The 27,822-nt window shown below is 39.6% G+C and overlaps 1 protein-coding gene across 2 annotated transcripts in view; it reads left to right on the top strand.

Moving 5' to 3' along the window:
• The first annotated feature begins 18,376 nt into the window (after window positions 1–18,376).
• LOC124286478 (amiloride-sensitive sodium channel subunit gamma-like) overlaps window positions 18,377–27,822 on the top strand; it is a 34,360-nt gene continuing 24,914 nt past the window's right edge. Inside the window, exons 1-3 of one of the 2 annotated variants that reach the window (XM_046722857.1) lie at window positions 18,377–18,521; window positions 22,916–22,958; window positions 23,464–23,899. In XM_046722857.1, the coding sequence (XP_046578813.1) occupies window positions 23,709–23,899 (191 nt within the window). In that variant the 5' untranslated portion in view covers window positions 18,377–18,521; window positions 22,916–22,958; window positions 23,464–23,708. Of the gene's footprint in view, window positions 18,522–22,915; window positions 22,959–23,297; window positions 23,900–27,822 lie in introns of those variants that run through there. The other variant, XM_046722858.1, reaches the window with a different exon arrangement.

Below are 27,822 nucleotides of genomic sequence, written 5' to 3'. Positions count from 1 at the left end.
TAAAACAATTTCTGGTCAACTTGAACCGGCTAACTTTGCGAGCACAGGAAGCCACACACAAGAAGCTAAACACATCAACCCTCCCAGGTCAGCACAAACTGTACTTGAACATATCTGTACACGCATAAGCATAAGTGATACAAATGACAGCATTAAATACTTAAAATGGTGGTCAGTTTTAATGACTGGATGGAGGTGTTTTTAACAAACATAACACCTTACACAATTTCATCCAATCACAGCTGTCACATGTCTCTTCAGTTACGGCTCAGCGAGCAAGCGATTCTCCTCTTAATAGTAGTACTCTCACAGTAGTGCATAGACAGCGCCCCATTCAGGCATATCACATACGGGGGCCCACATGGCGCATGAATTTTAACAGCTGCAATCGTTTATTGTTCACAGATATGTTAACATTCGGAGTTGTTCCTTGTGTACCAAATGACAGCGTATTTTAAACTGGCTAGAGATTTGTTTTAACAAAATGCGCTCTGATCTAACTTTTGACCTAATAAATAGCAGCTAAATTCACCCTCATAGTGTGATATTAATTCTACGATGAAAAAAGATTTTGCTATGTGAACACTCGAGTCGGCAAACTCATAAAATAATTGAATAATAATCACAGACCACTAAGGTGAACCTGAAGGTCACACACACCTGGGCTGGTAAAGGGGACCCCCAAAGAGGGTGGGGTTCAACAGTCGATTAGGTCACACAAAGGTCACACCTATGTTACGTCATAAAAACAAACTGGCGGATATTATCGTTGAACATTTTGCAAACATTTCTGACACACCACTTAGACGTGTTTGATGTTAATGACCTCGACTTCCTTGACACTTTGAAAGCTAAATGGCTGAAGATCTTCGAAAAAACTGAACAACAAAAAAACATCAAAGACTTTTTCAAGTTATAAATTATAAATGTTATGATAATTGCCTGATTGTTCACTAGACGTCCACATGTTAGTATGGAATTAGTTGTATGGAAACTGTAACATATTCAACATCCGGGTCATAATGGCTGCTGATATGCGGTAAAAAACAAACGTAAGTTTTGTGCCAATGTGGTTAATATGAAATAGATATGAAACTGATTGATTATGTGATTATATATGGATGTTTGCCATCTATGAATGTTAATAAATGATAACAAGGATGTATTTTTATCATTTTTTATTACTGTGAATAGTTTTACATACGATGAAGATATGCATGCAACAGTATGACGATCATGACATTTAGTGAACCTTCATAGTTTCCCACAAATACATTAATCCGACATTCTCGTTAATCTGACATATTTCTCTGCAACCACAAGTGTCGGATTAACGAGAGTTGACTGTATGTGTATAAATTATTCCTAGCAGATACTAAAATACAATACAAATGGCAAATCAACATGTCTAGTCACACTCTATCTCAAATGTCACATTTTATCGACCAAGTTTGTTGTCAGCTGTTCGTTTACATGAAGTGTCTCAAGGTCTAGCATATACTTTTCACTATACATAATACTGATGTCCATCGCTAGCTTTATACTGTAATGGTTTAAACATATTTTAATTCATGAAAGAATCTGGTTTGGTAAACAAGCAGAGCTTTGCTTTTGTGAATACCTCACCAGTACAAATATAACACAAACAGAACACACAAGAACTAGACAAAAACACAGAATGAAAGAGACAAACTAAAATCGTAACATCGTATGTCCATTGAGAATTGTATAATAATTGTAATTAACGACGCGCTTGCAGTTACGTTTCATTACTTTTTGTTACGATAATTGTTATTTACTATTTGGTTTAGACTGTTTTATCGAAACGTTTAGTCTTGTAAATGAATTGGTGGAGAGGCTCTATAATAATCTTATTTTCTTTGTTGGTAGTTGCCGGTGTTCCGTAAAACACAGTTTGGAGGCTGTGACCACTTATATAAAAGTATGCATTATTTCTAATGGGAGTATATAATTTACATGCTATGATTAGCAGCAAAAACACAAGTCATGTAATCTGTGCACACAGCTGGACAGCTTCTAATTCTACTTTCGTAACCTACATTAAATGAGGTATTTTTGGTCAAACACAGTACTATGTATGAAATACACAATGCCATTTAGAAAGTGGTCAAATGTAACATATGTTATTACACTTTCTTAGTAAAATACTAAGATATACTAATCCCAAATGCCATATAATGGTTGTCATGGTTGTCACCCCTTCAATTTTTTATTTGGAGAGGGGTGTGGGTGGGGTGTGAGGTGTGTGGGGGTTGGGGTCGGGAGGGGTGACAACCATTATTGGCATGGGTATATGTTACGGTACGATGTAGTTTAATATCGAAAAAGTTAAATCTGACTCTGATACTTTTGTGCACCATGACAACACATCAACGTCAGCTCTCAATGCTTGTTTTGACCGATCGCAGATGCGTGGAAGCCCGTGTTTTCCTCAGAATTCAACAGCCATAAAGAACATATGCTTGTAGATGTGGACAGAGCCATAACGACCAATTTCCATCAAATGTGTTAACATAAAATCCTACAGTACACATCTTTTAATATGGATAAATTCACCCACAATGAACCTGAGTAACAGAATCAAAATTATGTGTGTGTGTATGTGTGTCTATATGTATGTGCGTGCGTGCGTATGCATGTATGTATGAAGTGTGTACATTGTATGTATGTATGTATGTATGTATGTATGTATGTATGTATGTATGTATGTATGTATGTATGTGTGTATGTATATTGTTTGTTATTGTTACCAAACTTGGCAACGCGAACATATATGTATGTATGTATGTATGTATGTATGTATGTATGTATGTATGTATGTATGTATGTTGTATACCATGTATGTATGTATGTATGTATATGTATGTATGTATGTATGTATGTGTGTGTGTATATATAGGTGTGTGTGTGTGTATGTATGTATGTATGTATGTATGTATGTATGTATGTATGTATGTATGTATGTATGTATGTATGTATGTATGTATGTGTGTGTGTATGTATGTATGTATGTATGTATGTATGTATGTATGTATGTATGTATGTATGTATGTATGTATGTATGTATGTATGTATGTATGTATGTATGTATGTATGCATGAATATTGTTTGTTATTGTTACCAAACAATGTATGTTATTGTTACCAAACTCGCAACGCGAACACTTTCGCGTATTGTATACCCGACCACGTGGCCCAGTAGTGACCCCCTGGGAAACATTAACCAATCCCAGTCACTTCCACACAAAGCATGTTCATTAACATACATTGTCCTACGTTCAGCAAGGTATGAAGGTGTGAATCCCAGCGGGTGTTTTTAAATTCATGTTTGATTTTCGAAGTATGTGCTGCACCTTAAGTTATTATGACATTGTGTTAATGGTACATACCACCATGCTTGTATAGACGTATAATTTCAACTGATAATCTGACAATCATTTCCTTGTACTTCAAGAGTTCGGTTCAGACGTCCTCTCAACCTCTCCAGGGGACGCGCACCACTCATCACATGTGCATACTTAGCTGAATTGACACTGCCTAAGAATTCCCCAAAGCATCGGTAATTTGAATAACCCACTTTATAGCTTATTCAAATTACAGAAAGTGCTTCCATTGATGTTACGCATATCGATTCCGTGTCATCTCTGGACAATCAGTGTCTCAAGATAGTCTGTACGCATCGCTGCGTTAGTTAGACGTACCAGCCAGCCCTTGTCAATACTTAAAAGGGAACACATTGTCTTCGTTTGTATTTAGTTATACATTCTATACATTGTACACACATTAACATTGAACACACACGTGCGTACAGGCTACTCAGGGCATGTTCACTCGGTATCCATGTGTAAACGAAGCTTTGCAATGTTGCGTGACGGAATGTAAGTTCATGGTGCGCAGATAAACACAATGAAAAGCGGTTCCTCGGGGCTCAAATTGTACCCGATCACAACTGTAGTAAAGGAAGCAGTTTGTGGGTATTCATTCATGCATTAGTCTGTACGGGAATGCTGAATGGTGGTTTTGTTTGGATGTTGTTTAACGCCGCACTCAGCAATATTCCAGCTATATGGCGGCGGTCTGTAAATAATCGAGCCTGGACCAGACAATCCAGTGATCAACAGCAGGAGCATCGATCTACGCAATTTGGATACGATAATATGTGTTATTGAAATGCTTGATTGGCATTTTAGAAGATGCTATTTGATGAACATAGAGATTTTTTCTGGGTTACATAAAAATAATTAATAGAATAAAAAGTAAGATGTAACCCAGAAAAGATCTCTATGTTCATGTGTTATACATACGATCCTGACCACTCGATCCCGTTAGTCACCTCGTATGACAAGCATAGGTTGCTGAAAACCAATTCCTACCCGGATATTTACGGGTATAAATGTTTTAGCTTTACTAAGGTTTTCAATGTTCGTTGAAGGCCGTGTTGATTAAACAATGTACGAGCAAGAGCCGATTGACGTTCTCTTAACTGTAGAAAAAGATTTCTCGTTTGTTGCACTCAAGTAGCGACAGACAATATTGGAAAGCTCTTGTAAAAATTGCCTCCAGCAGGTTTGTTGCTTCTCTGAATATTTATGTATACATCTAAATGGGCAACAGAGGAGGTACATTCGTCAAGAAGGAAACGCATTGGTAATTTTGAGAATATTAAACTCATGAAGCTGCTGTAAAAACAATACAAATACTATTTCTTTCTAAAAAGTCATCTTTGTGTGATTGTAAACAGCCTCAGCGCCAAAATGAGGCAATTTTAACTTTTCCTTTGATTTACACGCGTTTGAAGAAATATTCACCTAAACGTCATCAAGAAAACATGCAAAGCAAAATGCACGTGCAAGTAATCGGGAAAAAACATGCAGTATCGATCACTATAAAAACGGCAAACGTTGTGTTTAATTGTGTCATTCGTTTTTGCCTGGAAAAGAGGAAATCATCATGCCACGACTGAATGCCGCCAATCGAAACATCGCCATAGGCCGCCTTGGGGAGTCACAGTCTGCAGTTGCCCGTCATTTCAAGGTTCATCAGAGCAGCATATCTCGCCTTTGGGATCTTTTCCTGTAGACCAATCATCCCAAGATCGCCATAAGAGGCCGTCTCGCCTTTGGGACATCCGTTTGCTCTTTTGTGTCATTGTTCTTGCCAAGATCGTCCGAGAAGGTCAGGAATCGATTGCGTGAAGTAGGGATTCGACAAAGAAGACCAGTTGTCGTCCCTGATTTGAGGGACTTCCTTCGGCGCAATCGCTTGCGGTGGTGTCGTAGAGTCCGGAACTGGAACCTTAGAAACTGGTGGCGAGTCTGGTTCAGTGATGAATCACGATTTCTTCTTCACCGTCGAGATGGAAGACAGCGTGTTTACCGTCGGTGAAATGAACGTTTTGACCCTAATTTCATTAAAGAGGTCGGCAGATTCGATGGAGACAGTGTCATGGTGTGGGTGTGTGATATTTGATTTGATTTAGTGGTAGTTCAGGGGAATTTGACAGCAATGCAAATCGGTTCATCAACGAAGTCCCTGCACGTCACATGCTTCCGATTATGGACGGACAGAGGCAGTTGTTCCAGCATGACAACGCTACTTCACAAACAGCATGCGTCATGATCCGCTACCTTGCCATTTCTAATGTCAATGTCTAGCCATGGCCTTTACGATCACCAGATGTAAGCCCGATAGAACACCTATGGGATGAACTCGATCGACGTGTACGTCAAAGTCAAAACACGCCCCAGACACTTCCATAACTTGCCATCGCATTGCAGGAAGAGTGGGAGAATTCCACCAGAGCGATTTCGTAGACTTATCCAGTCTGTGCCGAGCAGTAATTGCTGCCAATGGTGGCCATACAAGTAAACAGAAACACATCAATAAAAGCTTTTGCTGTATTGGCAAACTCTTTGTCTATAGACATGGGATTTTTCACCTTTTTGTCATTGAAAATACATGAAATAATCGCTCTAACACTAAGGCAATAACTTCTTTTTTGGAAGAGTGTAGCTCAAGTGGTTCTCCTCGACTGGGGAATCAGACTATTTTAGATCACAAGATCACTGATAAATCTGTTGTATGACTACATTTCTTGGCTAATATCCGAGTTTTGATTTTGCCAGAGGAAATTCTGTCTCATTTGCATAAAAAGGTCAGCAATTAGGGGTGCCTATGTGTGACAGATGTGATTTTGTATATAAGGATTTTATCATTTCTATAACATAAATTATATAACCAGCCACCCATTTACCACATGAATACTATTTGTAAAAATTTGATTCTTATCATGATGATAATTGAATAAGAGTATGAAGATGTCATGGCAAGATGGTAATTGTATGATCAGTGCTGAATTATGCTCAAAATTACAAAGTTCATGTCAAGAGACAGTTGGAGGAACAAAACAGCGTAGAATAACATAATATCAGTTGTGACATATCTGGAATCTCACATCTCGTTCAGAGTTTGGAAGAAGTGATAAATCTATATTTCCTTTGTAAGTGTTAGAATAGTCTGGCTGCTACTTGCATTTGTTCATGGAGTTGTCTCTGGGACCTACATCGCCAACAGAAGTAGATGCTGCTGCATTTCTTCTTCAAAGTAGCATAAATGACAAGCATAATGTGACAGCTACACAGATAGTCTTTCTTCATCCCAAAACTGACCGCCTCCGTGGTGTAGTGGTTAGAGCGTCCGCCCGGAGAGCGGAAGGTCGCGGGTTCGATTCCCGACCGCGTCATACCAAAAGACGTTAAAATATGGTACTTGTTGGTCCCTGCCTGGCGCTCGGCATTAATGGGTACAACAAGGACTGGTGGGCTCGGAGTCAGTATAATGTGACTGAGTCGGGTATTCATGCTTCACTGCGGCATGGTATCTCAGTGGGCTAGCACTATAAAACCAGCTTAAGTCTGGGCTAGTACAAGCAGCCGCACATACACATACACACGCATGCACGTCGTCATATGAGCGACATATTCTCAAGCACGACGTAAAACCCAATTTCACCACATCCCAAAACTTTAGATAAATTTAGATGGAATTCAGAGATACGAACTATCACATAATTTCTATGGACTTTCCCTTTTAAACGCTTCAAATACCGACCATAGTGATGATGATGATGATGATGATGATGATGACAACTGATCAATCATTAATGTTAACGGTGATAAGTATTGTGTGAAATGGATCAAATATGTAAAAATGGATTCGCCATCCATTGCGTTGGAAGAACTTTTGTCTGCTCAGTGGGTGGTATCTTTTCTTACATCTTCCTATTGAAATCCTGCTGGACTGTAAATGGGCACTGTTGATCGGTCACAAGGTACGCAACACCTATTCCAAAAGAAGTTGCAACGATTATCCTGCTTAAAAGACTTTGGTATCGGTACCTTCAGTCAGAAACGTGTCGGCGTTACAGCAGAAATGAACTCAACTCATCTATCCTCTTCAGCAGTCTTCTCATTGATGTTTCATCATTCAGCAAGGAATATCAAGCGACCTATCCATGGCACTCCATTTGTCATTTCTGGTAACTTTCCTCCGTAGTCTGCTTTAAGAGGACAATGCGAAAGTGTTGCAAGACATCCAAAACAAGTCGGACTTCATTGCGAGTGGAGTGAGTGGGTGAATGAGTTTAGTTTTACGCCGCACTCAGCAATATTCCAGCTATATGGCTGCGGTCTGTAAATAATCGAGTCTGGACCAGACAATCCAGTGATCAACAGCATGAGCATCGATCTACGCAATTGAGAACCGATGACATGTGTCAACCAAGTCAGCGAGCCTGACCACCCGATTCCGTTAGTCGCCTCTTTCGACAAGCATGGGTTACAGAAGATCAATATTCTAACCCGGATCTTCACGGATCCATTGCGAGTGGATGCCTTACTAAGCACCTAATGGGGTTATTACATAAAACCTTGATCCGATGTCCACTGTAAAGAAGTGGCATAGCTACTTGGGAAGACTGAGCGGGGAATTAATGAGGGATGCGAGCATGCCCTGAAAACACATCAGGCATACTGTCCCTCTCTTCCAACACACCCCCGACCCCCATCCACTACCCATCCACACACACACGCACACCAAGGTTGCCGCCTGTTGTACTACCTAGTGTACCTATTAAATGGGAGGCAATATATTATTTATAAACGTTTTATTCATCCCATGGCAAGTAAATGAACAAACATTAAATATGAATATAATACACATGAATGTAGTTATGCATATTAAAATAGCAATAGTACTGTGTGTCAAGTATGTTCTCTTAAGCATCCACTCTCTGTAAAAGCAGAGAAATATTAAAGGTCTGGCATTTACATGTACAGAGGGTGAATATGGTACACATGAATATCTTGGTAATAGTTGCACATATTCAAATAGCAATACTAAAGTGTGTCAAGTAATTGCTCTAAAGGCGTCCTTTTTCTGTGGGAGCCGGTAAAGGTCTGGAATATACATGTACAGAAAGTGGATATAGCACACATTACTATATTGGTAATAGTTGTACATATTCAGGTAGCGGTAGTACTAACAAGAGTCAAGTATGTGCACTAAAGGCACCTATTTTCTATGGAAGCCGTTTAAGGTCTGGAATATACATATTCCAAAACTGAATATCGTAGGCATTAATATATTGGATATAGTTGTATCTATTCAGGTCACAATATTACTAAGGTGAGTCAAGTATGTACACTAAGGGCATCTGTTTTCTGTGGAAATGTCTGGTATATACATATGTAAAAAGTAAATATAGTACACGTTGCTATTAGTAATAGTTGTACACATTCATATACCAGTAATACTAAAGTATTTAAAGCGTGTGCATTAAATTCATCCATTTTCTGTAGAAGCAGTTAAAGGTGTGGGATTTCTTGGCAATATATTTCTCGATGTTGAAAATGTCTCTAATGATTTCAAAAGTTTTTCAAAAGTAATTCTATCTTGTTTAATACTTTGAATATGAATTATTTTGTTTATAATGAGAACAATATGCCTCATGAGAATGTGTGTGCTTGGAAGGCCAAATGATATGGTTTGCGTTGTCAATGAAATGCCTCTTGGTACATACTGGTTCAATATTGTTTAAATGTTTTCCAGAGGTTATTGACACAGTGACAGTCAACATATACATGGAAAATATCCTCATCTTCTACCTTGCAGAAACTACCAGTCTTATTATCCACAAGTCATTCGAAACAATTCATGCTTTGTGTTAATAATTCTGTGAATAAATCTATACTGAAAATCCAAAAGCTTTGTATCTTTTGCACATGTACATTTTCTAAAGTTAGTCAAACATTTTCCAGTCATTATCAGATGACAATATGCTCTGCCACTTTAAACATACTGGCAAGGTTTTTTTCTGTAGCAATCAGCTTGTCATAGTGAAATCACGAGACTCTTATATCTACTAGTAAGCTTGAAAGCTGTGAATTTATAGTAAGATCTTCTAGTTTTTTTTACTCATTTGTTTGATTACTGAATGTAATTGAATGCTTGAATGTTTGATATAATCATAACGACTGCTTATTTATTGCTAATCAAGAAACTGTACTTATAAAAAAATATTTCACTCGTTATGTTGTGCCAGACAATGCTTCTGATACATTTGTTTAATGGATACAGAAAATATGTACCAATCATACCAATCGTTTCAGAAGTAAATGAAAACTCATTCCTTTAGAGCATATCAGTGACAACCTATCTGATAATTGAGCCGATTCCTGGTGTTAGTGACTAGACCTAGTAATTAAAAGGATGAAGAAAAAAAACATTTAAAATTCTGCCATTTAAAATTACGTTGTTGCAACGAGGGTTTCAAATCAGAACAGCTGATTTGGGGATGCATCACTGCGGAAGCCGTTAATTAAAGCAATGTACCTGTGGATTATCAATTCAAGGTAAACAGAAAGTACACGCCAAGTTGCAAGAAAGTACGCCAATAAATGCTGCAGGGCCGTTGCATCAATTCACATGGTGTAAAGTGGTTAGGAAATAGGCTCTCCTAAGGTGTAGTTCCATTTGCTGCTTAAGCTTTACCATCACATGCTTTAGACCTAAACCTTATTATGATTCTACTTCACAGTTTGTACCTATAAAGTATATGTGGTGATATATTCTTGATACGTTAAGAACGCTTGTATATACATCTAAGTAAAGTGTATTGATTAAGTGGTGTGTGACTATTTTATATCAAAAATATAGTTTATGTAATTAACTGGACTGTGCAAATTCTCACCGTAGCTTGACTAGTGACAAAATGAAAAGAAAAACTGATAATAATTAGCGCTTTTTTATCAATAGCCTCTGTTTCCCGTTTTCCTTTTATGTGCATATTCTCCTTTTCTTTTGTATTATGCAAACAGTGTACATATTATTTTTACCATTAATAATGCAAGAACAAACAAAATTTTAAACATCCTTTAAACTGTCATTGTTTATTTGGTTATTAGTATGTATGTACTTTGTATATTGTAACTGTTTTCTAAGCATTGAAAATGTCTTTTCCTCTTACGTTCTACGTCAGTATAAATATGAAAACAAACATTCCCAACACATTTTGATAACAATTCATGTTGAAAGAACATATCAATAATGTGATTAAGTTGTTATCAAACTGGCTTGTAAAAGATGTCTAGTGTCATGCATTTTTTAGAATATTTCTTAAAACAATCATTTTGCTCCTCCCTTTGTTTTAATAGACCTTCCCTTGCTCATTGAACAGCCGTTCACACTGACCATCTGCTTCATATAAATACACCACATGATCTCGTGCAGGGTGGCATGCGCCTGTGTACTGCCCAGTCCAGCAATGCAGTATCGGTGACATCATATTACCTGATTTTTAATGGTATCTCGACATTTTGCCCAGGTGTGTGAAACTTGACCGATGTATCATTCATTACTTTACTACGTTTCAAGTGAAGAGTATTGTATTTGTCGAGAAATGTCCAATATCATTAGAAAAAGGTTCGACAAGGAGAACCTGTTTTTCAACTGGGCGTCTCCTTTGGCAAGGAGCTCGATGTCATCCATGTTAAAGAGACGAGTAAGCGGTGTAAGGTTTATAAGCAGCGGAGGTCCGACGACGGCAACATGGTCCGACATGGTATTTATTGAGCAGATGGATTTAAAGGCAAAAAAACAAAAACAACAAAAAACAAATGGTTAAACGGTTGCCCCTGAAATATTTCTCTTCTGATTGGAATAGACTCCGGAGTCTCCATCCGCTGCAATCAATTGCAATTCAAGTTAAGTCGACCAGCAACTCATTAAAGACTTGAGTAATTGAAGTAGTCGCTCAGGGACGTCAGGACAATCAAATTCATTTCATGAGGGACACAGTCGTGTGCTTTTCTGTCGTCAATCCAGCACATTGAGACGTTACGACCCCTCTTTAGTACAAGAAGTTGCACCCCCAAGACCACTTTGTTATTTCTTGTTTGTATCAGTCACGTCTCCTTTCTTTGGATTGAGTACTGTGCGACCTTTGCAGAAACATGGCAAAACATCACCTGTATCCACGAGAGAATTAGAAAGTGAAGTAATCAGGTTAAGGCACAGGGGACCAGTTTCCAATGCAGGTTTAAACTTTTAATAACGCTCATCTGTCCATCTGGTGTCATGTAACATAAAACGGCGAAGATATTTTCTCATGAATTTCACGATCGCAATTACGGATGCATGGTGTCTCACGGTTACAGTCTCCGAATACAGACAAAACCTGTTGTCAGGACATTTCACTGAAATGCATAGGATTATGTTTATCATGCTTACCATCACCATTTGTTTTGAGTTACCTGTAACATTGCTTTTCATTCATTTTGAAGAGTATATTCTGTTTGCTAAATCTAATTTTCTTCTTCCATTTTAGAACTTAACAACGATCTTTCTACTGGCCAATGTTACATCGTTCTTTACTTGTTACCAGGGCACGTAGGCATATCAGATAACGCAGAAGCCGATGCTGCAGATGAAACAGCTGATAAACCATTAGCTTCACTGCTGATCCCGTATAGTGACTCCTAACCCACTATCAAAAGTTATACTCGTGATCTTCTGCAAAAAGGTGGGACACCAAAGTAGGAATTAATAAACTTCACGAACTGACGCCAACAATCGGTTATACTTACTTGGGTTGTCAGTCAAGACGTGGTGAGATAAATCTAAGATAATGTCGTATTGGCCACAGTCAGTTTACTCAACCGACTATCTGCTCAAAACAGATGAAGATAGGCCTCCCTGTTATGAGTGTGTCTCTTGTGAACCTATCAAAAGCATATTCTGATTGACTGCACCTATCAAATGCAAGGGACACACATTATGAAACAATAGATCTGAAAGATATGTTTTCCCGCGGGAGCTGGCATCTAATTGTGAGCTACTGGAGAGAAATTTGTCTCTATCATAAATTGTGACTATGCATGTGTGTGACAATTTGGCTGTTTATAAATTGGATGTCCTCAACTTTCCGTTTGGAAATAATACTGCTGTGAAGAAATATTTATTTTAAGAAACTCCTTTGTCCTGTGTAATTGAAGTGTATTGTGTGCAGACATGGCTTTCCTCGCTGTGTGACTGAAACAATGCCGGTGGGACGTAAAACTACACACAACTCAACTTTCTGTCCCAACTTTCAATTCTGCCTAAAAGGAACCATTAATTTGGAGAAATATGTTTTCCTTCGTTCTTTTGTATTTCAAGTTGCTCAAAAATGACCTGTTTCTTTCTTGACACTGGATTCCCATATGGTCTGAGTTTATAGCTCAGCTCAATCTAGCCTGGTTACAACACATGAAATGTTTTTTCGAGTTTCAGTTAGGTTTCTTTCGTTGGTGTTCTATTCTCATCAATCGATCCTCTTTCTTTGGAAACCGTGTTACGTTCCTCCTGAGTTCGAGCGGCAGCATACACGTACCAATTAACTTGATGTAATAAACAGAACGCAAAAAGTCTCAGAGAAATAACTTAATTTAATAGATTAATTTCATGAAGATTAAAACTCTTTTTGATTGGCCCCGCTCAGAAACGGAAACTAGAAACGGAACTCTTGTTTCGCAATTATATTAATTCTGGATGGAACTGAACCCTGCCTTAAAAGGGTTCTTTAAACACTTGACTTTTATGGTTGCTTACCGGTATTAAATTTGGATCCCACAAAACTGATGTAGTACAGATAGGTTCTCAGAGAAACTTCTCCAAATATTTTTGGTCCATAATTGAGACCATCTGGGTAAGGACTATACATTCATTGGCAATAGAAGCGACACAATTCTTTCCACATCCATAAGAAATCTCTGCTAAAAGCAGAGTCGATTGTCCAATTGTGACTATATCATGAACAGACATTTATTTCAGCAGTATAACAGCTGTACAATGTTGTATGTGAACCTATCGAGTTTGGACTAGACAATCAAATAATTGTCACAATGCGATACGATGACAGAGCATGTGTATATGGATTACTTCAGGATGGTGGTCTCTGTGATACATACTGTTTCAGTAATACGAATAATTAATCTTATTTATTGTCCATTCCATGAGTTTGTTGACATCGAGTTTGCGCCGTTTTTAGTAATAGTTCAGCAATATGACAGCAGGCACACAACGAGTGTCTTCCACACGTATTACATAAATGTGTGGGATCGAACCCGGACCTTTGGCGTTTAACTGCTTGGCTTCGACACCGCCCCACTGCATGAATGGCGCCGCAGTGAGTACATATAAGGTAATGCTGTATGTTAGGATGAAAGCTGGGCTATTAAATGTAAACACATTACCAGTCGACATTCATTTGCTTTGGGATGCGATAATGTGTTCAACCATGATATTGGTGATGCCACAAGCAAATTAGCTGTTGTGAAAGTCGTTGCTGACAAAACGTCTTGATGTTCCTTTGATCACCGTCTGCTATGATACTAGATTATTCATTAGACCTCTATTCAGCTGCTATGTCTCCATCTTCACTCACTACAGAATCCTTCAAGCGTGTTGTTGGCCACGCCCTCGGGGATTCTATGTACAACCACACACATAGCAATTCAAAACAATCCATTGTTCGTTGTGGTATGGCTGGGACATGTAATGAATAAAGCATGCGTGCTTGTTTGAAATTAATCGTGTCTGGGCTTCTGAATCAGGTTTTCATTTCGTCATGAATTCATTTACCAACTGCACGAACGTTAGATACTTTCCAATAACAGATAACAAAGAAATACAAAGAGGTACCGAGTGATGATAAGGGGTGGACAAGAAGCCAAGACGACTTCGTGTAACAATCAGCAGAGCATGGTGGCTGTGTACTGTAAGAGTGCAGCAAAAAACCCACGTACATTTTTCCACAGTCTTCTCCAATCTTGGTGCGCATAATTCTGATGACGTAGATGTTGTTTGTTTGTTTCATGTTTAACTCCGCACTGAATAATAATCCAGATATATGGCGTCTTTCAGTACATAATTGAGTCTGGACGGGTAGGTGGGTGGACCTCAACATCAGTTTAGTTGTACATGGGTGAACGTCGATGTTAGTTTTATTGTACATGGGGTGACGTCAGCATCTGGTTTATTGTACATGGGGGACATCAACAACAGTATTGTACATGGGTGGACGTTAACGTTATATTTTACCTGGGGGACCTCAGCATCAGTTGTATTGCACATGGTGGAAGTCCATGTTAGTTATGTTGTACATGTGGTGACGACAACGGTATTTATATTGTACATGGGTTGACGTCAAAGTTAGTTATATTGTACATGGTCTGACCTCAAAAGCTAGTTATATATTTACCTGGGGACCTCAGCATCAGTTGAATTGCACATGGTGGAAGTCCATGTTAGTTATATTATACATGGGTTGACGTCAAAGTTGACGTCAAAGTTAGTTATATTGTACATGGGTTGACGTCAAAGTTAGTTATATATATATTGTACAAGGGTTGACGTCAAAGTTAGTTATATTGTACATGGTCCGACCTCAAAAGCTAGTTATATTGTACATGGGTTGACTTCACCTGGGGACCTCAGCATCAGTTGTATTGCACATGGTGGAAGTCCATGTTAGTAATATTGTACATGAGTTGACGTCAAAGTTATTTATAATGTACGTGGGTTGACGTCAAAGTTAGTTATATTGTACATGTGTTGACGACAACGTTATTTATATTGTACATAGGTTGACGTCAAAGTTAGTTATATTGTACAAGGGTTGACGTCAAAGTTAGTTATATTGTACATGGTCCGACCTCAAAAGCTAGTTATACTTTACCTGGGGGACCTCAGCATCAGTTGTATTGCACATGGTGGAAGTCCATGTTAGTAATATTGTACATGGGTTGACGTCAAAGTTATTTATAATGTACGTGGGTTGACGTCAGAGTTAGTTATATTGTACATGTGTTGACGACAACGTTATTTATATTGTACATGGGTTGACGTCAAAGTTAGTTATATTGTACAAGGGTTGACGTCAAAAGCTAGTTATACTTTACCTGGAGACCTCGGCATCAGTTGTATTGCACATGGTGGAAGTCCATGCTAGTTTTATTGTACATGGGTTGACGTCAAAGTTATTTATATTGTACATGTGTTGACGTCAAAGTCAGTTATAATGTACGTGGGTTGACGTCAAAGTTAGATAAATTGTACAAGGGTTGACGTCAAAGTTAGTTATATTGTACATGGTCTGACCTCAAAAGCTAGTTATATTTTACCTGGGGGACCTCAGCATCAGCTGTATTGCACATGGTGGAAGTCCATGTTAGTTATATTGTACATGGGTTGACGTCAAAGTTATTTATATTGTACATGGGTTGACGTCAAAGTCAGTTATAATGTACGTGGGTTGACGTCAAAGTTAGTTATATTGTACATGTGTTGACGACAACGTTATTTATATTGTACATGGGTTGACGTCAAAGTTAGTTATATTGTACATGTGTTGACGTCAAAGTTAGTTATATTGTACATGGTCTGACCTCAAAAGCTAGTTATATCTTACCTGGGGGACCTCAGCATCAGTTGTATTGCACATGGTGGAAGTCCATGTTAATAATATTGTACATGGGTTGACCTCAAAGTTAGTTTTTTGTGGGTGGTCTCACCTCAAAGTTATATTTTACCCGGGGGACTTCAACATCAGTTGTATTGCACATGGTGGATCCGGAAGTCCATGTTAGTTATATTGTAGGTGGGTTGACGTCAACATTAGTTATATTGTACATGTGTTGACGACAACGTTATTTATATTGTACATGGGTTGACGTCAAAGTTAGTTATATTGTACAAGGGTTGACGTCAAAGTTAGTTATATTGTACATGGTCTGACCTCAAAAGCTAGTTATATCTTACCTGGGGGACCTCAGCATCAGTTGTATTGCACATGGTGGAAGTCCATGTTAGTAATATTGTACATGGGTTGACGTCGACATTAGTTATAATGGTGTAGTCCTGTGGTCCTGTGTGGTCCTGTGCGTAGAGCTCAGGTCACAATCAGTTGAAGTTAAGCAACGATGATCGCGGAGAGTCCTCGGATGGGTGACCGTGTTTGGCAGCTTGACTCCTGAAACTTTCTAGGACTTCAGTCCTGCCCCACAACGAAGCACATGTGACGCATGTGGTCTCACCTTAGGCAAGTGAGTTTGTTCAAAATTGCCTCTTTCCACCCAGCAGTAAAATTGGGTACCTGGTATGATACGATGGTAGTCTGAATTTGAACCTTGAGCCCCTGACAGGCGACCGGTTGTATTCTCCGCAGGGAGTGTTCTGTACTCGTTGACCAGGGGTAATATGTCAGCGCTTTGAGCATGCAATGTGCATGGATAAATGCGCAATATAAATGGATTATATATTATAGTGTACGTGGGTTGACGACAACGTTATTTATATTGTACATGGGTTGACGTCAACGTTAGTTTTATTGTACATGGGAACATCAACATTTGTTGTATTGTACATGGGGGACATCACTTGTATTGTACATGGGGGACGTCAACATCACTTACTGTGGTACATTTACTTGGGTGAATAAAATCATCAGTTATTTTGTGGATTGGTGGACGGCAACAGTATTTATATTGTAAAGAGGAGGGCGTCAACGTAACCTAACGTTGCATAGATTGAAGTCTACATGGATTAACGTGTTTACAGAATACCACTACACAATGATCTCAATATGTTCACCAAGCTAAGGTGTGCATTGATTAACATCTGGTAACTATGGTCATGCATTTACTTGTAATGGATCAATCAGAAGCAGAGTACAACTCTGAGCAAGAAACAAATATTACGTTAGAACGTTATACAACACATGATTAAGTTTAGTTTTACGCCGCACTCGGCAATATTCCAACTATATGGCGGTGGTCTGTAAATAATCGAGTCTGGGCCAGACAAACCAGTGATCAATAGCATGAGCATCGATCTACACAATTGGAATATATTGACATGTGTCCACCAAGTCAGCGAGATTGACCACCCGATCCCATAAGTCGCCTCTTACGACAAGCATGTGTTACTGAAGATCAGTTCTCACCCGGATCTTCACGGATCCATTTAACATGGCATTCATAATACTTGTTAGAGTTTGCTTAAAATTTCATAATTATTAAACAGTATACAGTGAGGACTACGCGAGGTGAACATATCCAAGTTTGTAACCACGTGATGCTCGATGGATTTCCCAGTATTTGACTATGTTCCATCTTTCTTCAGGTGAACATGCATTTTCACATGTTTGTCTGTTTGGGTAAGATACGCTCATATTTTCGCGAACATTTGAGTTATTTACCTTTTCATTGTATTTTGAGAATTATGAATATGGTTGCCTTTGAATATTTTGATAACGAAAGCAATTGGTATTCACATGTGATAAAATTATAATATTAAGGGAACATATCGTTACATGGATGAAATCGATGTGTTCGTCATGCTTATATTTGATTCATTACAAAACAATCACAAGCATAAAAGCATAGATGTTAATCAATATAAACTTAGCGTGGTTAACAAGTTACGATCATTATGTAGAAATAAATCTATAAACCCGAACTTACTAATGTAAGTAATTGTTGTTGGTTACAAAGTATTAAACTGAAACGAGCATGTCAGGACAATTATAAACTACATGTTCGTCCTTGGTCAACGCGTATGCAGAACTATTTGTTGACGCGACGAGACATTCCTATCAACAACAACTGAAGAGTTAAGTGTTATTGTGGACGCATGTGTAGTATATTATTCATAATTGTTCCTGGCTATCACAGAGTTTCACAATGCAACGTAGCCCTTGAGGTGTAGCAGTGAAATTCAGAATAGAGACGAGTTGACAGAACGTTAATCAGACATGCATGTGTTGTTGTTTTAACAAAGGTTAATTCAATCGGACGGTGTTATAAAGTGCAGTGATCTAAGGTTGTAGTGTTCTAGAATGAAAGTGGATGTGATGTTCTGGTTTCGAGATATTTTGTCATTCTGATCAACTATATGGAAGACGAGGTGAGTGCTGATGCTTATGGTATCTCGTCATTAGAAGTTCATTTTAATTTGGCTTTGTTTTTGTTTTGGCACTTTCTGAATTATTAGTACTTTCTGTCACCCATGCTTTCTTATTAACATACAGTCAAACGTCATAAGCTCGACATAAATTGAAGTTTGATATGTAAAACAATGTCATGTCATGTCATTGCATGTTACCGATATTGTTGTCTGGTCCAGACCAAGAGCCGCCATATAGCTGGAATATTGCTGATAAATATTACAATTTTTTCACAAAAGACTTGTCTTTTGGAATTTTTTAATCTGACGTTGAAGATTAATCCTGAATAAAAAGACGTAATTTGTGTGATATTTAAAAGTTGATTTGAAACCTCTTCATTTCTTCAAGGATTTCATAATCTTTACTGATGAGACTTCAAAATTGGTTGAAGGCGTTTCCATCCTGCCCATATGGTCAATGTATTATGTGACTTTAATATGACTTAAATACAAGATACATTGTGGCATCTCTAAACTCCTGTTCCATCAATTGTCATGACCAGGTCATGCAGACGCTCTTGTTTAGGGTAATGGTAGGCGGAAGGGTTTTGGGGAGGAGGAGGGGGGATGGCTGGGGCGTTAACCAATCGTCGCCATTCATAACACATGCAATTCTTGATCAGTTGCAGCCAAATGTCACAGTATAAACTGTCTGTTAACGTGTATAACTTATCAAAGGTTCAATAAGTGAAGGCGCCCATTCCAAGTTGGGCTTTGTCATCAATATCTGTTGCGGCCACCTTGAACCCCAAACACTGATCTGCACCGTCTCGGCATGGGCTGAATAAGTCTTTTTTTAATTCGACCTTGTTTATTTCTGGGGCGCCGGTTGACGTTGACGTGCGCGGCGGCCGAGGTCATCCCACAAATGGTCGATGGGGCTTAGGTCGGACGATTTGGAAGACCATGGAAGAACTGTAACGTTCTCATTCTGAAAATACCGAGTATTGTTTGAGGCTTGGCACGATCTTGCTGGAACAACTGTCAATGATCGGAACCATGCGAACCCTTAAGATTTCGTTTCTGTAATGATAGCAGTGAAATTGCACTGAAGGCGCACAAGTTTGATTTCTGCGTCTAGAATCTGGCTCTCCATATCATGACACTCCCACCACCTTATCGGTCAACCTGGGCTTCACAATTCTGGGCAAAAGGTTCATTTCGACGTCGATAGACACGTACTCTTCCGTCACGGCGCTGAAGCAGAAAGCGTGAGTCGTCAGTTAACCATGTAGTCGTCGCAGCACAGGTCCAAACTAAGGTCGTTTTCCTCGAAATCCAGCTTCTCGTAAACGATTACGAGTGGTTTGCGCCGACACTCTCCTCAAACCAGGCACTGCACTTGCAGTTGCTGTGACAGTTTGATTCCGCAAAAGAAGTACCCGGATGTACCTGTCCTGCGCTGCAGTGGTAATCCGAGGTCTACCATTTCGAGGCCGATCTTGCGTAGAATGAGTTTATTGATATCGGTCCCATAAACGACTGATGGTACTCTGAGGAACATAGAGGTGACGTGAAACGCTAGATGGAGACTCCCCAGCCTCCAGACGATCAGTGCCAATGTTTACATTTACAGCAGTGAGTAGCTAGAATTACCGCCGCCTGTAATTGTGAGTGAGTGAGTGAGTTCCTCGGGGCTCAAATTGTACCCGATCACATCTGTAGTAAAGGTAGCAGTTTGTGGGTATTCATTCATGCATTAGTCTGTACGGGAATGGTGAATGGTGGTTTTGTTTGGATGTTGTTTAACGCCGCACACAGCAATATTCCATCTGTATGGCGACGGTCTGTAAATAATCGAGTCTGGACTAGACAATCCAGTGATCAACAGCATTAGCATCGATCTGCGCAATTGGGAACCGATGGCATGTGGCAACCAATTCAGCGAGCCTGACCTCCCGATCCCGTTAGTCGCCTCTTACGACAAGCATGGTCGCCTTTTTGTGGAAAGCATGGGTTGCTGAAGACCTATTCTGTCCCGGATCTTCACGGGTCCCCTGTAATTGTGAAATATGTGTTACATAACTGAAAATGCAGGCAGAATACAATTTTATTACACAATTTACTATTTAGCGAAGAATGACGCTCTTATCTGAAATAACTACTATAACATCAGTTAGTGAAACAACATGTCAACCACTCACTCGCCATTGCATGCGTTTGTGACGGGTGACATTGGTGGGGTACCTTTGCCTTTTCTCGACAATCTGTGATTATCACTATATTACTGCAATTCAAAAAACTCAATCCCTGGCATCATACAATACATTCAACTTTTTGTCGAGATATCTTACACTGCATGGCGTCACTGAAATTGTGTTGATTCATTTAGTCTGTTTGAGTTCAAATGAGAATGACAAATGATTAAATAACTCGAAATTTCGATAATTGCACAAATTAAACGGCCGATGGAACAGCGCTTGACTAGCTGAGGTCATCTCACCTGGCTGTTTTGAATTGCACCTAACTGTGTACCTGTTCTGTTCCACTAGCCGTTTGTCACCCCTCGGTGTGAAGCGTGAAAATAGCACAATATTACATGATGGTTTCTTCAACAACGTTTTCCATGATCGATCAAACAACGTCAGATTTCAGACCCTGTTGGGTACAGAGGTTTCAGGACCATGTGTCTTATTTATGTTTTGTGCAATTATCCAAATTTCGAGTTATTTAATCATACATCGTTCTCATTTGAACCCAAACGGACTATAGTTTCCTTCACACACACAATGGATTTCAGACTTCTGTTAAGAAGACACACAAACATAAGAGCACATGTCATTACTGAGATAACGTTTTTGTAATACAGTACAAAGTCTAGTACTCAACGACATTTTCTATCTTTGACATTTTATCTAAAGGAACTGTGTATTCATATTCTTTTCTTTGCAATAACTGCCCATGAAGGTTCGGGTTAGAATTGATCTTCAGTAACCCATGCTTGTCGCAAGAGGCTACTAACGGGATCGGGTGGTCAGGCTCGCTGACTTGGTTGACACATGTCATCGGTTCCCAGTTGCGCAGATCGATGCTCATGCTGTTGATCACCGGATTGTCCGGTCTAGACACGATTATTTACAGACAGCCGCCACATATCTGGAATATTGCTGAGTGCGGCGTAAAACTAAACTCACTCACACACTCTTGGCAATAACTTCTTTCACTGTTCTGAACGCATGCGTTTCATAGGGTTAACTGTGGAAAATCGGATTGACCTCTCCATGCGCACACTAGGATCTCATTAACGTCTCTGGCACGACGAGATGCGTTATCGTCTATGATGATGAAGTCGAGGCCAATTCCACCAGTATACAGTGTCACCAACATACACATCCAGAATGTCCTCCCTGTCGTGTCCTGCTGCGGGGCATGTAAATCTGTTCTTCCATTTATACTCATTCCACTCCAAATCGTGATTGGCGGCGCTGAAATCCTTCATCTTTTACCCTTGTCTACCAAACACTGGGGCATGGCGATCTGTGATGTCCAGAATGCAGTATCGTGTATCCCGATTCATCAGTGAAGGTACTGGAGCCCAGACTTGGTCTGCCCAATTCACGTGTACCTGTCCGATAAGTGGGATGCGAATGCTAGCCCTCACGGACACGGCTGCCGATATTTGGACCCAAACGCTACTGGCGTTCCGCAGGTCATTTCTGAGTGTAGTGGCAATCATGAAGTTACGACGTCTTACTACAATCAAGAGAAACCTGTCTTCCAACATGGTGGTGGAAAGTAGAATACCATCTGCACGTCGCTTGGTAGCTGGTCTAAACGTTAGGTATCGATATCGACTCTAAGCCCCGTAGAACATTAATGTTTGCCATTAAAGCGTGAGTGAGTGAGTTTAGCTTAAAGCCGATTTAAGCAATATGTCAACAATATCACGGTAGGGGACCCAAAAAATGGTTTTCTCACATTGTACCCACGTGGTGAATCGAACACGTGTCTTCGGCGTGACGAGCGAACTCTTTAACCCCACCATTAAAGACGTTTGTAACCTACGCTGACCACGTGTCAGGCATACCCATGCGTTTGCCTAACTCGGCGATCAGTTTTCATCCCGGATGTTTTTCTGTGATTATATTTCATCCTTAGCAAATTTTGAATTGTACATTCTTTTGATGACATGTATTTGAAAAGAAAACTCTGTATTAATATATAATAATTCTCATCTGTCATATCTAGTGGAGGAATAATTGGAATGTACTCTTATATCTTAAAAGCATACTTAAAAATTTAAGCAACTGACAATAACAATAAAATGTCAGCAGGTTCGGCAAGCAGATGTTTCACAGTAAATATACACAACAATGAAACCTATTTTATACATCGGTTGGTTTTTACTTTGGCAGGACATCCGCTATACAATTACAGATCTTGTCGTCGTTCCCGAAGGTAAGAAAAATCAATCTACCTTGACTCCTCAAATTAAAAACATCTATTTCAAATTATAATGCGTATTTTTCATACTCAGCGTTCTATTCGCTGTTTCATCAGGCAGAATCAATTAAACTGTTTACTGGTAAAGTTATTCTTTTCGAGGCTGTGTTGATGTAAATGTTGTCTTACTTAAAACAGTTTGAAATTTAATTTGCCATTGACATGGACTCGTCCAATATACGTAGCAAAATGGTTCTCGCCTAGACGTGTCCAATTGGCTATAGATTACGTGATAAAATCAAATCAAAACATACATACACACTGTTTTATCTCATTTACAATAGTGTTCAGCAATGTGATAGGTACCTCGCAATGTGAGCTGATCAGAATTCACTTTGTGAAGGGTAATGGACTGTATCTGTATCTGGTCAACTGTAAGATCGATCTTCTCGGAAGATCACACCCGAGGATGTGTAATCTGAACTGACGTATCTTGGAACTTCTTTTTGTTGCGGAACAGTGGACTGAGAATAGCCGGTTTCGTATGGTTGAGATCCCTACGACAGACCACTGTCACCTGCAGTTGCGATTGCTCAGATAAGCATTGAACATAGTCAGAGAAACTCTGAGATCAAAGCATAGGGATCGTCTTGGAGAAAGATGGTACACACAGAAAGAGTTCAGGGTTGCTATTGAGGTTGAGCCGAGAAGAACAGACATTTGAGAAGAACATTTTTATACAATAGTCAGGACAGCGAACAAAGAATGTCGAGTCAAGGTCGAGCCCCAACGAAGAACATCTTGACCAACTTCGCCAGCAATACCTCAGCCCATGGTATCTCGAAGTTAACCGATAAAAATGGCATCTTGCTGAAGTTGATGTGGCTGCTGCTGCTGCTGGGTGCAACAGGAATGATAGTGTACCAGGTTTTCGGGCTGATAAATCAGTATAAGAGGTGAGTCAGTCTTCATTCAAATTGTGTTTGTTTGGTGTGAACGTTTTTGGTGTATGAACGGACAAATGACGGTTTTATAACAATAAACACACCAACCCGTAGCAAACATGGGTACCCCGCTCAGACCAAATATTCTTACTCTGAGTTGATTGTCGTTTTGTTCCCTTCGTGCAGGACCCGTGAAGATACGAGTTAGAATTGAGCTTCACACATTGTACTCATGTTGGAAATCGAACTTGGGCCTTGGGTATGACAAGCGAACGCTTTAAAGGAGAATACTAGAATTTAGCAACAAATAGCTTGGTAAAGATACGTACATCAGAAACATGTACCAAAAATTGTTATTGCTAAAGTATAATTATTTATATTTTAATCACGAAAACGGTTTCTGGTATCTCAGCGTTGGCCATTATGCATATTCCGCTATCAAGTCCGTGAACTCATGTTACCTTCTACACCCGTGACGTCATATGTGACTTAGTTCGGCCATGATGCCTAAAACCATGTTAACCTCTTTTTCTGTCGTTTTTGTAATTGGTAAGAAGGGGTACTGTGTTGCCTTGGGTTGCACGGCGTCATCGAACAAGGTAAATAGGCACCACGGTCGAGGGAAATAGTTTTAGTGGCAGTTTTCAATCGACATAACGGTTCCAGTAGACCGTTGATTTTCTAGAAATGTAATTCATGTTCATTTCATACTATTCTATTTATACAACATTATTACATGTTACAACTTAGTGTCAGTGGTATTTGTAACATTGATTAAATCAAGTTCGATTGTAATGAAATATATATTATTAAAATCAGTATTTCCTATGAGCTTGACAATGTTTCGCTATAACGTTCTTTCCGGTTTGCAGCCCCAAATACTGCAGTAGTAGTATAGACAATGATGGTACGGGACCAGGCCCCTCCCAAGGGGTCAATTTAAAAATCAGAGCCCTTGGGAAGGCCCTGATCCAGCCTCCACTCAACATTTGAGTATATAGGGAAACTTTTGTTTGCATGGTCTCTTTCTTTGCGATTCCAGTAGTCCATCTGCCCTCTCGCTCTTTCGACATCGCCGTCCTCTCACTTTCGACACCGTCGTCATTTCACTCTTCGTTTTGCCATCCTTTCACTTTCTATATCGCCGTTCTTTTGCTTTCGACACCACCATCCTTTCGCTCTTCGTTTCGCCACACTCTCGCTTTCTACATCGCCGCCCTATCACTATTCGTTTTGGCATCACCACAAACAAATACGTCCTCCAGTTGCAAATATCGCCGCCTTCTCGCACGCGATGCGAATCAAAACGCGGAACATCACTATCCTCCTCACTTGCTTGTGTTTCTGGAATGACATCCAGGTCTGCGCAGTCATCATCATGGTTCGCATAAATGGAATCGACAAACTTTGTTGAAAACAATCTTTCTAATGTTCTGCACAGTGGGAAAGGTTTCTTTGGTAGGTCTGTGAGACAAAACGACAAGCATGGCGAAGGTAATTTGAGGATCAAGCAATGACATAAAGACGTATAACCCTGGGGAGATTATGGGCAAATAGCTCAAATTGAAATGATTATTATTGCTATTGTGGTTGCTCTTTTATCTAACAATTGATATGTTCTATATGGAATGTTTCAGCTTAGAATAAGCGATGTTAGGGCAATTTTAGAAACCGAGTATCACTACAGCGCTTGAGTGCATCGCCAAATTTATCGTCAGGATTTGCCGGCAAGTGTATCTAAACTGACCACAATCAATGTAATTTAAACCCCTCAAAAGCAAACAAATGAAGTAAAATCTATTCAAAATATTACAACGAAATCACCAAACAAATGACAATCATACACATGACAGTTCATAAGGTTTAGCAAAAACAAGCTTACAGCATCGTTCGAACATATCTGAAATGTTCAATGACAGATCACATTAGCGTGTATGACCACTCAAGCTTCAAGACACGAACACAGAGATGAAACTCTCCGCAGAGATAAAGTCAGTCGCTTGATGACGTCACGTTGGATGCGTCGTTATTCTTCTTGAAGGACCTGGATTAGTTCTTGTCGGTTGGCTGATAGATGACTTTACAGAGGTGTTCCATTGGGGACATATCTGATCAGCGTGCAATACGCTGATGCTGACGTTGTTGGATACAAGGACGTTCTGTACAATATGAGCAGTACGGGATCAGGCGTCGTCATACTGTCAAAGGATACCACGTGACAACTCTTGTAGAAATGTTAGGTATGGTTTGGTTTGTTTGTTGTAGGATATAGTATTTGGGGCTCCAAACCGGAATGAACGTTATATAGCGAAACATTGTCATGCTCATGGGAAATTAATTATATATATTTCATCACAATCGGACTTGATTTAATAAATGTTACAAATACCACAGACTGTAAGTTGTAACATGTAATGATGTAATATAAATGGAATATTGTGAAATGAACATGAATTATTTTTGTATAAAATCAATGGTCTACGGTAACGGTGATGTCGTAACGGTGCCACCAAAACGTCCCCCAGGCTTATTTCCATTGTCCGATGACGCCGTGCAACCCCAGCCAACATAATAACCCATCTTACAAATTACACAAACGACAGAAAAATGCGGTTTCCATTTTTACTGTACCGCTTGGTTTTAGGCATCAAGGCGTCACATATGACGTCATGATTGTAAAACTGTTTTCGTGATTGAAATATATTTAATAATACTTTTGCAATAAAAAATGGGGTACATATTTGTGATGACCATATCTTTAACCTAGCCAGTAATTGCATATTTCCAGTATTCTCCTTTATAAAGCGTTCGCTCGTTGTGCCTAAGGCCCAATTTTGATTTCCAACATGGGCACAATGTGTGAAGCCCATTTTTGGTGTCCCCCTGCAGAGATACTTGTGGAATATTTAGAAAGGCTGGTAGTTGGTTTGTTGTTTAACGCCGCACTCAGCAATATTCCATCAATATGGCGGCGGTCTGTAAATAATCGAGTGTGGACTAGAAAAATAAGTGATCAACAGCATGCGCATCGATCTACGCAATTCCCGATGCCGTCAGTCGCCGTGCAGTCCGGACACATCTCAATACCTACGACGATGGTGCGCTGTCAATAGCTGCCATCTGTAAGGTCTGTAAGTCCCCAAGGCATTCGTCGCTTTTGACGTCACTGCCAGGAATTGATTCCAGAGATGCAAGGCATTCGGTCTTCGTTGAGCGCAGTTATCCTGGGTTCGCCCGTTCGATGTCAGGCTAATGTCATTACGGGCTGTCTGCAACGCTGAATAAGATTAGTAAAAGCAACATGTGAGCAACTAAACGTTTCTGCAATGCGGTCATGGGTGGATTGTATCCGTATTTATAGACATGGTCCGCTGGTTTAATTCGGCCAGACGTGGTATTTCATCAGTGTTGTTCTTTAATCAGTGTGAGTGTCTCAACTGCCGTCCAAGCTACAGGCGCTACCCACTTTTCACATTTAGGCCACATACAATAAATTTCGTGTTTCTGATCGCTTTTAAAAAAATAATTGGGTAGGTACTGCGAATTATTTTTTTATTTTTAAATATTTTGTTTCTGATTTTCTATACAATGTTAGTCGAATGCCGGAAGCTGAGACGGATTTCAGAAGTCTACCGGCCTTACACATGAAAATTTACCAGTGCAGAAAATATAAAACAAAACAAATTATGGTCAGGCGGTACTGAGTAACAAGGAATTATTTTATGTGGCCTTTGCACAAAAAAAGACTGGCTCTTCTGCATGGAGCATTATTGTGTTTTTACGATGCGTTTTGCATTGGTTGCAACTATTATTATATTTTTTGCATTTTCATTTTAAAGTGGTTAGGGGCGGTGGGGTAGCCTAGTGGTTGAAGCGTGCGCTCGTCACGCCGAAGACCCGGGTTCGATTCCCCACTTGGGTACAATGTGTGAAAC

Source organism: Haliotis rubra, unplaced genomic scaffold (genome assembly GCF_003918875.1).
Source record: "Haliotis rubra isolate DU_JTF1 unplaced genomic scaffold, ASM391887v1 Scf384, whole genome shotgun sequence".
Classification (NCBI taxonomy): Eukaryota; Metazoa; Mollusca; class Gastropoda; order Lepetellida; family Haliotidae; genus Haliotis; species Haliotis rubra.
The sequence above is the reverse complement of the archived record's forward strand: the minus strand, read 5'-3'. Positions and strand labels throughout refer to the sequence as shown.